Below are 13295 nucleotides of genomic sequence, written 5' to 3' on the forward strand. Positions count from 1 at the left end.
CTGCAGTTAAACTGTGTATAACCTTAGGATTGTAAACAGTGCCAACTAGACTTCTAGGAATATGCTTGTTCAGCTTTTATAGCCACATGTAATGGACATACTTTGTGCCTTTGCTATTTAGATACACCAGAGCCTATCTTTTTCTTGGAAATTTCCCTATAGGAAGATATTCTCCTTGTAAAAAGGGCTGTATGTAAATGAGAAAAAGATATGCTTATTTGATGAGCAGCACCACAGTACACCAGTGTTGTTAATCCACTGGTGTGTGCATCACTGTGGTGATATAAAATCACTATCAAAATACATATATATGGACACTAACTGTTAAAAATCAATAGAATAGTACATCTTTGTCAAGCTGGTCTTCAGAGCTTCTATGCTTGTTAATAATGACAGCCAACACCTTTATGTCTAATCCTAAGTGGGAAAAATGTGATATTTTGGATTCCTGGAGACCCGATTGCAGCCTATAAGTGCACAGAAAGGCAGCCGATCATGTTTGTGCATTCACATTTCCCCAAGGAGCCGTAACAGGCTGGGCTGGCGCCATTGTCTGTAGGAGGCAGCCATACAGTGGATTGCTCTCCAGGACACTCTGTGTGGGTGAACAAGGAATTGGGCATGCACGTTTACGGCCCCTCCTAAAATGTTCGGTATGGCAGTGTGCAGGCAGTGTGTAGGCGAGGAAGTGTTGCAGGAGGGAGAGGAAGAGGTGATCTGTCATTATAATTCACCACGGTCATAGGCGATGATTTCCTGGCATTGGCTCTGACCTGATCCAGCAGTCAGGGCAGCTGGGGCGGCCTGGCAGTGCGACACGGCCCAGCGCTTCCCGCCGGGGCATGTGGCAGGACTGAGTCTTCTGTCATTGAGGTGATTCATCCCAGCCCCACATACCGTAGTGTCCTCCTGACCTCCTTAGTGTCTCTCTCACCCCTGTAGCTGTGTCACATCGCCTGTTTGTGCTGCTCGGGATGATAACACAGGTCCCTGCTTTTGGAGATCCCTCTCTGGCAGCCAAAACCCAACAGTTTGCACGTCACCTAATCCAGCCACGGGTAAAAAAGTGAGTGTTGATCCCATACCACGTTCAGCCTGTGAAAAGCCTCCTTAGGGAGGGCGATGGGCAGCGAAGGGGCGGCAAGCCGTGCTGGGCTCAGCCTTCCACACTCCCTGCCCTGGGCAGAGCGCAACCGGTTACAGAGCTTGGAGCTCAGCACCCAGTCCGCTGACTGACATGCCCCAGTGTAAGCCCAAACCTGGAGGCAGCTCAGTTTCACGTTGCTATGGTATCTGCTCCACCCAGCAAGGGAAGACTGCACGGATCTGTCCCTCAGGCTGCCAGGACAGTGTGTGTGCGCTCAGGGACCCTCCCGCCCGCAGCAGGGTGACAGGAGCAGCAGCACTGTGAGCAGCTCCTCATACTCACTCCTGTACAGCTGCTTATCTGTGAGAAATGGAGCCTTTAGAGAAGGGAGGGAATGGTCGCCTCCAGCTTTTTCCTTTCAAGACCGCCTGCACAGCCTTTGGGTGTGCCTGAGTGCTGTGATCTGCAAAGTCTGCACACAGACTGCTGAAGCCACCGAGGTGGCAAAGCAGCTAATAATTAAACCTGCTTTTTCAGTTTTACTGCTGGAGAAATGCTTCTGTAGCAAAGCACTGAGGAGAATACAATGCTCCTTTACATCAAAAGAATACCGAGGTACCCAAGGTAAATACAGGCCTGCATTTAGCATGCTAATTTCTGTGCTGCTATCTGCTTCCCCTGACAGTTCAAGTGGGATCAGCGAATTCTTCAGCCCGCTTAAAAATTCTCTTTTAAATTGAAAAGGTGAAGTAGTTGCATTTCCAAGATGGTCTCAGTTTGGGAAATTTCAAATGACCCCAACTGTAGCATAAAATGTGCACAGGCATCTATTTGCACACAGTCTTGGCAATTACAAATGCAGTCATCTTCCCTCTGAGGGAGAGGTATCAGTTTAGTGTACACATGTGCACCCAGATAGAATAGATGCAGTTCAGGAGAAAGGTTAAGAGCCAGGATGGCTACCTTCCTAAATCCTGGGAAGACACTGTTGGCTGCCTGGTGCTGCACACTAGTACAGGGGTCAAATAGTGCAATACCCTGGGCTTTATTTTTTCCAGTAGGAAAAAAAAAACAGTGTGACTGAAAAATACAAAGGAAATGGAGCAGACAGATAAGATGGAGCAAAGGCAGCAAGAGGGGAAAAAAATCAAAAACAAATAATAGACAGAGTTAGTTACTTTTACTAAATACGAAGTTCTTGCTTCTTTCTGACAGCCTCACTTGATTGTTAGGCAGTTGGGGCAGTTTCTACAGATTTCTCTTTGGCTAAAATGACTTATCAATAAGATGTATTACTTGTAATAGACATAAGGGTGTCACTTTATAAAAACATTCTTCTTCAGGAAGTAATAAAACACTTGCTCAGCTTAAAGTCTGTACTCAAGTGTTTTTGCTGGATGGGCGTTATATTTCTGTGGTTTTATTCCACTGAATCATCCCCAGGGAGAGTAGACATGAGGGATGGTGGGGAAAGAGGTTTGAAAACAAATAAACACTCTAAATCAAAAAGGCAGGACTTTGTATGCAACCCAGGCCACAATAGCATCGATGGCTCCCATAGGGCCAGGATTACTCCTGCATTTACAATCGAAGGACAAAGCCTAATAATCATGCCCTAACTTTGCATACTTCAGCAACTTTCCTGAGTTGTTTGCCAACCTCTCAGTTCATCAATCAGTGTCTGACCTACGGCAGGTGTCTCCCAAAGCTGCTGAGCACCCACACTATCATCCTTCCAATGTCACCCAGGCCTGAAATGTAAAATACTTGTCAGCAGGAGAAATGTTCAGCATTTATCTGGAGCTTTTAGTAAGACAGTTCTTATTTGGATATATTTTGCCAAAAAGGACAGCTTTCTTTGGGAATCCCCTGTCCTTCAGAGATGCTCTAAGGAGATGGAAGAAAAATTTACTGATAATCTCAAGGACAAATTCTCAAGTGGATCTCAAAGGTTGATCATTAGGAGCTGTAGCACTGGTATTACTTTAAACCCTGACTCAGAGATTCTGACATCAAAGACTCCTGCCTAAACTGTGTAGTGTCTTCTTGAAATCTAGTCAGCAGTGATGGAAAGGTTTCAGGTCATGGGGAAGCCGTCTCATTCCCCAGTATCTTAGCCCTGCAGTCTGGCTCTCCCCTGACTGCCAGTGTCTTCTGGCAGGAGCAGCCACCATCACTCAGGTCTAGGTATTGTGAATGTTTCAGAAGCAAATAAAACAGTAATAAGGATCAAGATCATAGAAACTCCAGAAGTAATATGCTGCTAAAACAACAGTTGAAGGGGTCAGTGGACTTTTTGTTATGGTATTTGTCCCAAATTTTGCAAAGTTTCCTCACAACTCACAGGGGAAGAAGTGATTGTGAAATGGGTTCTAAATGAGAATTCTCATTTCTAACACATACCTTTCAAAAGCATGGAAATCCTTTGCTTCCAACAATGCTGAATTAGGGTTAATGTTTCTACCATCCCAGACAAATATCAATGAAACCTCAAGTAGCTGTAAATAAACTACTGTTGTTTAAACAGCCACTCTCACTCCCCTGCCAAAAGAGGATTCGCTCAGACAAAATTTAAAAAAGGGGAAAAGATATCAAATATTATAATTTGATAGCTCCTCAGTAACCTATATAAAATTACCTAAAATTATTCTTCCTCTTTTTTTAAGAAGTAACCACTTCCTAAAACAAATCTGAGCAGCCTCGATGAGAAAGCAAAGCACTGAGTATGTACAGACAGTCTCACCCTGTTAATTCAGAGTGAACTTCCTCTCCTGTGAAGGGAGGAAGTCAGGCTACTGGCCTGTCAGTCAGAAGGCTGATATTAAATTAATTAATAAAATTAGAAGGGTAGACGTTGCCACAGAGAGATTTCCAGTTTACCTAGTGGACTGCAGTGGTGTATTCTCAAGGACCCAATAGTTATGCAAAGACAATATATTGGAATTTATTTGTTTCTGCTAGGTACGAGCTTAAAACAAACAAAAACCTCACTGCCATGTAATGTAGGTTCTGAGTTTCCTTAGAGTAACTCCCAGGTTGAGAAATGTTTAGCATTCTTTTCATGCATTTATTCTTATTTATTATTTACCAAGGGCAGGAAGAGACCTCACTGGTAGTCAGGGGTCTTAAATGTGTCGCACGTGGTTAGGAACATGCAGTGCCGAGACTGCGTACATGTCCTGTTTCTTAGCACTGCTGAGGCTGAAACAGGACAGAATGATTTATAGCGTGATAAGTAGCTACCCTGGCATCAAAGAAGTGAGCAGCTACCTTTCTTCCAGGCTGAGTCACCAGGGGGAATGAGCCTGTAAATGGGGGAAGAGGCTAATTGTTTTGTGTTTGCTTAATAAGATGAGTAGAGGACAATTCTGAATTTGCATATGCTGAAAGCTGTCCTTACTATTGCAAATATATTATTTTATTCAGGGCTTTTCTTGTTTATGCTTTGAATTTTCTATAAGAGAACAATTGTTGATTTTACTGTAGGATTGTCAAAAAAAACCATTTGTTCACAGCCTGGTACTGTGGGATACTGGATTAGGACTAAGGCTGACAGCATCTTTGGTAGTAAAAGTTTGTATGATAATAACAGTAACAAATCCATGCAAAACATAGGCAGTTTCTCTCCAACTTTGTACCAATGCCAATTGGTTACATACAGTATATCTTTGCATAGAATCATAGAATCACAGAATGGTTTGGGTTGGAAGGGACCTTAAAGATCATTGAGTTCCAACCCCCCTGCCACAGGCAGGCACACCTCGCACTAGACCAGGTTGCTCAAGGCCTCATCCAGCCTGGCCTTGAACACCTCCAGGGATGGGGCATCCACAGCTTCTCTGGGCAACCTGTTCCAGTGCCTCACCACCCTCACAGTAAATAATTATTTTTACTATCTAATCTAAATCTACCCTCTTTCAGCTTGAAACCATTACCCTTGTCCTGTCACTACACTCCCTGATAGAGTCCCTCCCCATCTCTCCTACAGCCCCCTTTAAGTACTGGAAGGCTGCTATAAGGTCTTACAGAGCCTTCTCTTCTCCAGGCTGAACAACCCCAACTCTCTCAGTCTGTCCTCATATGGGAGGTGCTCCAGCCCTCTGACCATCTTCATGGCCCTCAACTGGACCCGCTCTAAGAGGTTCATGTCCTTCCTGTGCTGAGGACCCCAGAGGTAGACACAGTGGAGTGGAGGGGGACGATCACCTCCTTCGACCTGCTGGCCATGCTTCTTTTGATGCAGGACACGGTTGGCTTTCTAGGCTGCAAGCGCACACTGCTGTCTCATGTTCAGCTTCTCATCTACCAACACCCTCAAGTCCTTCTCTTCAGGGCTGCTCTCAATCCATTCTCCACCCAGCCTGTATGTGTGCTTGGGATTCCCTGATCCATGTGTAGGACCATGCACTTGATCTACAATGTGATCTAGAACCCGCTCTAGAACCATAGAACAATCTTGAACATGCTCTAGAACAAACAAGTGAGCTAGAACCTGATCTAGGCCTTTCAAGCAAGCGAGAACCTGATCTAGAACCACTTCCCTACCAAAAACCCCAACTCCAGAATTTGTACCTGCACCAACTGTGCCAACACCACCCCAGCTCTACAAACTGACTGGAAAGGACTCACTGCCTGTCAAAGGCCCTGAGAAGAGAAGGCCTTGGCTTGTCTCAAACACCTGGCTTGTCAAAAGGCAATAGGCAATCACCCTCTCCCTTGCTGACAAGAAGCAGCCAAGAACAAGGCACCAAAGCCTTTACTCCCCTCACTAAACAAGGACAAACTTTTGATTAACAAGGTCAGCACCCCCAGCTCCAAGGCCCCAACAAAGACACTTCAAAGTTAATCCAGTACAGGCTCTGCACCACCACTGACCCCACTGCTTGAAAGCTTTCATGCTGCCCTTACCCCTCTTGGCAAGGAGACACCCCTCTCCACTTCCTGTGCTCATTAAGGCCCAGCGCTTCCCATGCTCATTGCAGAAACTTAGGCCCGCACCTGAGAACTTTTGGTTATGAAAGGTGAATAAACAAAGAGAAGGCATGTGCCCCGCACCTCAGGACTCCAGAGAGGCTGACAGACTCCTCAAGGACTGACTCATCCCACGATCCAAAGGCTGCTGAAAACATCCTTTCTGACTCTCTGAAAACTTTGCTCTCTCTCTCTTCTCTCCTTTTCCTTTCTCTTTGCTCTTCAAGCAGCTCTTGATTTCGCTCTCTGGCACATACAGGAACACGTGAGAACTTTTATGCCAGCTCCTTTTGGGGCTTATTCAGCAGGTTTCCTTATTCTGATAAGTGATTGCTCATTTTAATGCTCATAAGTGATTGCAAGTTTTAGAAGCCGTTGCAGGTTTTTAGTATTGTTGGTAGTTGTGCTGTCGTTATAATCCAGTCTAGAATCCAATCCTGTCATTATAATCCAGTACAAGCTAATTACGTGGATTATTGCCATAGGAGGTATTTGCTTCACCTCTCAGGAAATCATTATCTGGCATGATCTGTCGTTTGCCCTGATAGCTTTGTTTATGTTACCATCCAGGTCTCAGAAAGCCTATTATCTTTCTCTAGTGGTATCTAAATATTGATTAGTAGTAGTCAGAAAAATACTTTACATGGCAATTAGCACTCAAGACAGTCAGTGACTTTAACACTTGTATTACATTTGTCACGAAGGATTTTCTAAACTTCCTGGATTACCTAAATAGCCATCTAGCTCTGGGGTTGCTGGAGTATTCCCTGATGATCTAGGAAGAGCTGAGAGGTCAAGTAGATCATATTGCTTCTGTTTGCAATTGGATGATAAAATGCATTCTGAGCAGAAAAAAAATGCATTAATTGTTCCTCACTACTACGTACGACTTCAGAGAGGTCTGTGTGATACCCAAGCTTGCTAGAGGGCTATTGATGTGAATTCTTGTAAAGGAAAGTCCGATTTGGTAGAAGCCAAAATCGAGAGCTCTACCTAAAGTGGCTTGTCTTCACTTCTGTTGAGGAAGATGGCTTGTTTGCTCCTGCTGTGCCTTTAGCAAAGCTTTTCGTTACCAAATAGCAAACAAGTGCAAGTATTTATGAATGTCTAGTATGTCTAATGCTAACGAAGTTGAAGTCCAACCTAGGGCTGACTGAGTTTGAAGGAAAGGTTGTCATTGGCTTTACTGGGCTTCTGTTGTGTCCTTGGGACTTCAGCTGACACAAATGTGCAAAAATTTGTTTTATGCATACACTTGCTTCCGCTGACCTTGGAAGAGCAGGATTTGCTAAAAGAGCTGATTAAACACTAAAAAGTATTTAGCAGTTATCTTTGCAAATAAAAAAGTTTTTCAGCTTAGTATGAATAATGGCAAAAAAATTACTAGCTCTAGCCAAGTATTCAAGCACCTGCTAGGTACCTGCCAACATTACTCATAAATCTGCATTTTGCATTAATTTTACCACCAAAAATTACATATGAAAGTTGATAGTGGAAGCTGTGTTATTGGTTATTACTCACTGCATGTCAAGTCCGAGTTTCAGTTGCCAAAGAAGTAGACATAAGGCATTGAGGCCAATCATACATTCATGGTAGAGAACAACGCAGTAGTAACTGGGCCCAGAAATTACCTCTGCTCAAACTAGGTAGCCCAGCAACAAGCACCATCCATCGGTCAAAAATCAAAGCAGTCAAAAATGAAAGTTAATTAGCTAAAAGTTTTTATAAATAGGTTATGTTTTCCTACCCAGAAAGAGCCTACGCTGAAAAATAAGACTTTCTGTAGAAAGCTAATTCTAGGTATCTCTAGCCTTTCTTTTCCCTTTATGTCATAAAATTCTGGCATGAGTCCATTTTGTAGAAAACAGAGGACTTTTTTTCCAAAAAAGCTTCATCTTTTCATGGCTGATGAGCCTCAGAAGTGTACTTTGCCTTCAAAATAATATGTCAGATAAAGGCATTTTTGCCTCTAGTACAGTACTTCTCAACACTGCCGACCTGTCTGAAAGAAAGATTAAATGGAAAAGCAGTATAACAATATGTGGCGTTACACTATCAGTCTGTGGAGCTTTTTAAAGTTGTAAAGATTAATATTTAACTTTCAGCTAACTTTTATATAAATAAAATTCACTTCAATTACCCGATGTATATTATACTGTATCATACTTAATTAGGCCAAAGTCTTCCACACTGCTGTAATGCCTATTAAGCAGGCTCCCAGGGCAGGCTTTGGCTTCTGTGCCTGACACACCAGCTTTATAGCTGCTACAATTCCTCTGCTTCGCACAAGTTACACCAAGGAAGAGTAAGACAAAGACACAGCCCAAAGGCTGTCACTGTACCAGTTCCATGTCCAGCTGTATGTTATGACTGTGAATGCTAGAAGCATCGCTTACTGAGAAATGGACTTCATATCTACCAGCACAGTAAGAGGGACACACAGGGGCTAGGATGACGAGCAGCATAAGTGAGGAGCAATCTCTCTTTTTTGGATGAATACAAGAGTAATAGCAGGGAGCTTCTGCTCTGCACCATTTCTCGTACCTGCAGGAAACTGCAGGAGATTGAGTCTTGCAGTGAGTACCTGTGAACCAGCTCGCACCATTATTAGGACCAGATCACTTCCTCATGTGTTATTCACTGACAGTAAAGGCAAAAATGTGAAATGCCCTACAATATCCTATAATTGTTCCATAGGGATTTATCTCTCCACTTGGTCAATGATATAGTACAGATTAAATGACCTATTGATATTTATGTTTAGAAAAAAGACGGATGGTCCTCTGTGTTTAAGCCCGATTTCCTTTTGCGTGTTTTATCTGCCCATCTAGCCAGCACTTTCTTACCATTTAAGGGCTGTAGTCACATGGAATGGCCTGGTCAACTGGCCATAGAGGGGACAGCTGACCAGGCTAATCATTAAATAAATTACTTTGATAACTTGCTGCTATTTTCCCAGTAAATTTCATTCCCTAGTACATGCACAACAGCCCAAAGGAGGAGACCAAAGTGTTTGCACCACTGCCACCGAAAATCTGCCCAAAGTGCAGAAGACAACCTGTAAAGGATCCCAGTGCTGTCTCTGAGCACCCCCCTGTGACAAGCCTGTCACAGGTGAGAATCTAAGGCCCAGGACAGGGTCTTGATCAAGGTCATACACAAAGGCTGAAAATTAGGGATCTGGCCCACATTTTTCAAAGGTGATGCAACTTCCCCTCCAGTGTATCCTTGAGCTAAATTATGTTCTATGCATGTAAAACCTCTGTAACTTCAGAGGTGACTTCTATATGTCATTTGTGTGACCACAGTTATACATATTATTAAAATTCCTGATACCAATATTAAACATTAATGAATTTATCTCACAATGTTCAACCGTGTACACCATTATTATCATCCTGTAAGGCTTAAGCTGTACCATATACTTATGTATAAATTTACCTTCACTTATTAAGAGATAAGTATTTCCATGAGCATGATGGCAATGTTTTGCAAGCACTCTATATGTAGTTACTATTCCCGTAAATGTATTTTCCTGAATATATTTGAAAATTAATCCTGAATGCAATTCCAATGCTACACATGTGCTCTGGGAAAAACAATTATGCCTTTGTAGGAAAATCTGAATTTCAGGAATCCAAAGCAAAAAAACCTAAGAGGGAATGAAGACCATCTCCAGGATGCTTTGCCCTATGTTTGACACATATTAGTAGGAAGTTCTTATTTCAAAAACCTCAATACTGCAGTTATCATATTAGAGTGACAATACTTCAAGAAGATATTGTGAGTAACACAGCTTAAACAGCTCAATGCTACAGCTGTAACTTAAGCCGTTCTCATTTATTACTGCCATTGTGATTGATAGTTTGCACTCTCAGTAGCGTTTCTTATTGATAATAGTGTAATTGTTAACTAAGACTTTGATTCAACTGTTTTCATAAAACCTGCATAAAAGATGCAAAATGGCAAATCAGAGATAATTACAATTAATTGCACCAGCAAGTACTAAAGCATCTATAGCCTAAGAAAATCAGCATCTTGCAGCAACACACTTATGATTTTCTGAACCAAAACACGTAGAAATATATTTACATCAGATCTTAAATTTTGTATTCATGTATCTGTAAGATGAAAGGAAATTCCCAACAATTCCAGGGCAACAGCGCCATCTTGGGGTCACTAGAGAATTAAAGGAAGAGGAAAGCTTCAGGTATTGCTCTGAAGGTATTTTACTTTTAAATGCAGAAATTATTTGTTCTATATATGTAAAAAAAAAAAAAAAAGAGAGAGAGAGAGACTAGCAAAGCATTTATAAACACAAGCCATTTCACAATATTTTTCACAATGTTTTTCCTGAATCACTAATTACTAATTTATTTTCTTGGTTGCTTGGTTTCCTCCTTTCACTAATTGGTACCTGCATTTTTCAGATGACAAAGCATCCTATATATTTTTTCAGATTAGACTAACACTACTGTGTATTTTACCCTTTGATATTTTATGGGCTATACAACAGAGATCCACATGAAGGCCAGTAGAACTGCATTGCAGATTTCTGGTTGAGGCACAGAACAGAAAAATCTGAATGTACAAACATGGTGAGAAAGCAGGGATTCACCCTCCAAACAGGTGTGAGAATCTTCAATGATAGGAAAGAATGCAGAGGCAACACTGCACTGATCCATACGGCACAGCTACTTCGACTGTGCATACCTGCCAGACATTTTGACCCCACCTAGCACTGGCTAACAACCATCAGAATAGTGGTAGTTTTAGATTAGTAAACAAAATGATCATACTGTAATTCTTTTAAGCAAAGGTTGTGGTGAAAACAGTAACCACTATGCAAGCAAATATGATAAGCTCTGCTGGGTGATTAAGAATCTGCTAAAGCAGATTTTTTGGTCTATAGACTATTGTTTAGTACTAGTCTATCAGCAAATATGTCAAATTAAATTGATGTTTCAAATACAATTATATTTTTTTCAAGTAAAAACCATCCAGAATATCTCGTTAGGTAACATTCATGACCCAATAAGGAAACACATTTTGAAAATTAACTGTTTTCTAAGAATGGATGTTTTATGGCATTTCAACCTAAAGTTAAAAAAATCTTTATATAAAATTAATGTCCGACATTACAGTTCCAGAGAATTTTTTTTTAAATTCATGAGTCTGAGTTAGTCATGAAACCTAGACCACCTTTAGTAAGCAACTCGTACTCTGACAAAGAATTTTGAAGGGAAAGATGGAGAAACCTTACAGAATTAAAGCAAATAAGGATTTGCTATTCAAAGTACAATTGCCCCTCCCCAAAACACAGGTGGTAATACACTGGATGGTGTGCCATCCAGGACAGTGGTTTCAGGTGATCAGTTTATAACACAGTTTCAAGGCAAACCAAAGAAGGTGTTATTTCAAATGCTATACCCTGAAGCAGGCCTTTCAGGAGCTGACAGACAAGCCGTTCAGCTGCCCAGGCAGAAAGGAGTATAAACTCATCAATTATGCTAAGCTGGTATTAGTCAAAGACATTACACTAAAAGTAGCCTGCTTTTATAGATCACCGAGTTAGTAGGAAGAGGTAGCATAAAATCTCTTTTTGCTCTTTTGAGAGTTAAATATTTACAAGAGCAGACAAAAAGCAACTGTTTTTCCACATATACAAAGTATCAAAACTTCCTTTAGCAAGTACTGTACATTACATACAGCATCATTTTAATTTACAGATTGTGAATCTCTGTACAATTTTCATCTGAAAAGTTTTTCACACAAGATATAAAAAAAAATGTTTTACAATATTCATTCTTTATATTTTCAGAAGAGTAATGTATGGTAAACAGAAGGATGACCAAAATATTTTTTTATTTAATAATACACTTCATTCAGTTTGTTTGCTTTGCTATCAAAACTACCTGTTTTCATAATATAATCTCTTATGCCCTTATCATGAACTACCTATCATAGACTAAGGGTTTGTAAAACAACTGTTAAAATAAATTTGCAGTATGTTCCAGATCAAGAGTAGGAGACACAAGTTTTTCCTATACATTTAATCAACTCTAAAAAGTTAAATACTGTACATCTATCTTACAGTTTCAGCGCATGCCCAAGATTTGTCTGCTCTTCAGTTGATAGTTTTTTTCCAGTTCAGACAGTGCTTGAGCCCGTAGATTTGCAGCATGTAGACGTTTTTTGAGATCCAAGCGTTTCCCTTTGGAAAGAGGATAGTTTTCCACATCAACAGGAGGCACAGCTTTCTCTTCACTTCCATCAAAGTGTACTTTCTTCTTGGTTGTGGAAAGAGGGAGCAGGAGCGCATTATCTTAAGAAATCAAAAAATAAGTACTCAATTAGTGCATCTTCCAGCATTTATTGCTTAGCTTACATCTTAACCCTGTTACCTGTTTCATTATCTACCTATGACTTTAAGTGATCTAATGAAATGCATTTCAGTTCATAGCAACAATTCTTTTCAATTTTTGGAGGAAAAATTGAAAATAAGCTTTTAAATGATTGTGGCAAAGTGATATATACCACTGTAGTTTCTAGGGTGCATACCTCAACGCCTAAGAAAATGGCAGATAAGGAGAAAACACGCAGAGTTTCCTCTGAAGGACAGAAATTGAACAGTAACATAATCCAGTTCCAAAGGGAAACAGAGAACCAGGCTCTCAGCTATCAAAAAACCTTGTATTTCCTCATAGCAGGGGCAGACCCAACCTGTCCTAGGGTCTTTCTACGCTACCCACATTTTTCCAAGTCTATCCTTGTATTAAATCAATGGGGTAAACTAGGGCTCTGACCTGAATAACGAGCTTAGGTGCATTAAAAATTAGCAAGTTACTTTCATTGCAGCCTCCAGAACAGGAATTTTCATAGTATAGCTATGCTTTAGCTGTACAGAACTGCCACAATCAAAAGGCAGTTGGTTTGTTTTATTTTTAATGATTTAGGGTACATAAACTTCCATCAAAAGCTATTAAAACAGCTGAATTGTCTCTCATAAGAGCCAACTTCATGAGGCTCAACTTAAGGTGTGATTACTTTTTTTTTAATTAAAGGTCTAACTATTGTAAACTTAATGCTGCTGAAGCCTTAATTTTCAATTCATTAGGCTAGAGCAAGGATACAATAAGTACAAAAGAGTGAGAAGGACCAAACTGAAGAGGCTAGTGAACATTTCAGCATTTTGTAGTTTCATCTTGGTAAACTACATCTGTTTTAACATTAAATC

At 40.9% G+C, this 13295-nt stretch overlaps 1 protein-coding gene across 1 annotated transcript in view; it reads right to left on the reverse strand.

The window, feature by feature from the left end:
• Window positions 1–12099: 12099 nt before the first annotated feature.
• NEK2 (NIMA-related kinase 2) overlaps window positions 12100–13295 on the reverse strand; it is a 7693-nt gene continuing 6497 nt past the window's right edge. The window contains exon 8 of the mRNA XM_010077356.1: window positions 12100–12383. Coding sequence (XP_010075658.1) covers window positions 12157–12383 — 227 coding nt within the window. The 3' untranslated portion in view covers window positions 12100–12156. The remainder of the gene's footprint in view (window positions 12384–13295) is intronic.

The sequence above is a fragment of the Pterocles gutturalis genome, unplaced genomic scaffold, assembly GCF_000699245.1.
Source record: "Pterocles gutturalis isolate BGI_N339 unplaced genomic scaffold, ASM69924v1 scaffold37543, whole genome shotgun sequence".
Taxonomy (NCBI): domain Eukaryota; kingdom Metazoa; phylum Chordata; class Aves; order Pterocliformes; family Pteroclidae; genus Pterocles; species Pterocles gutturalis.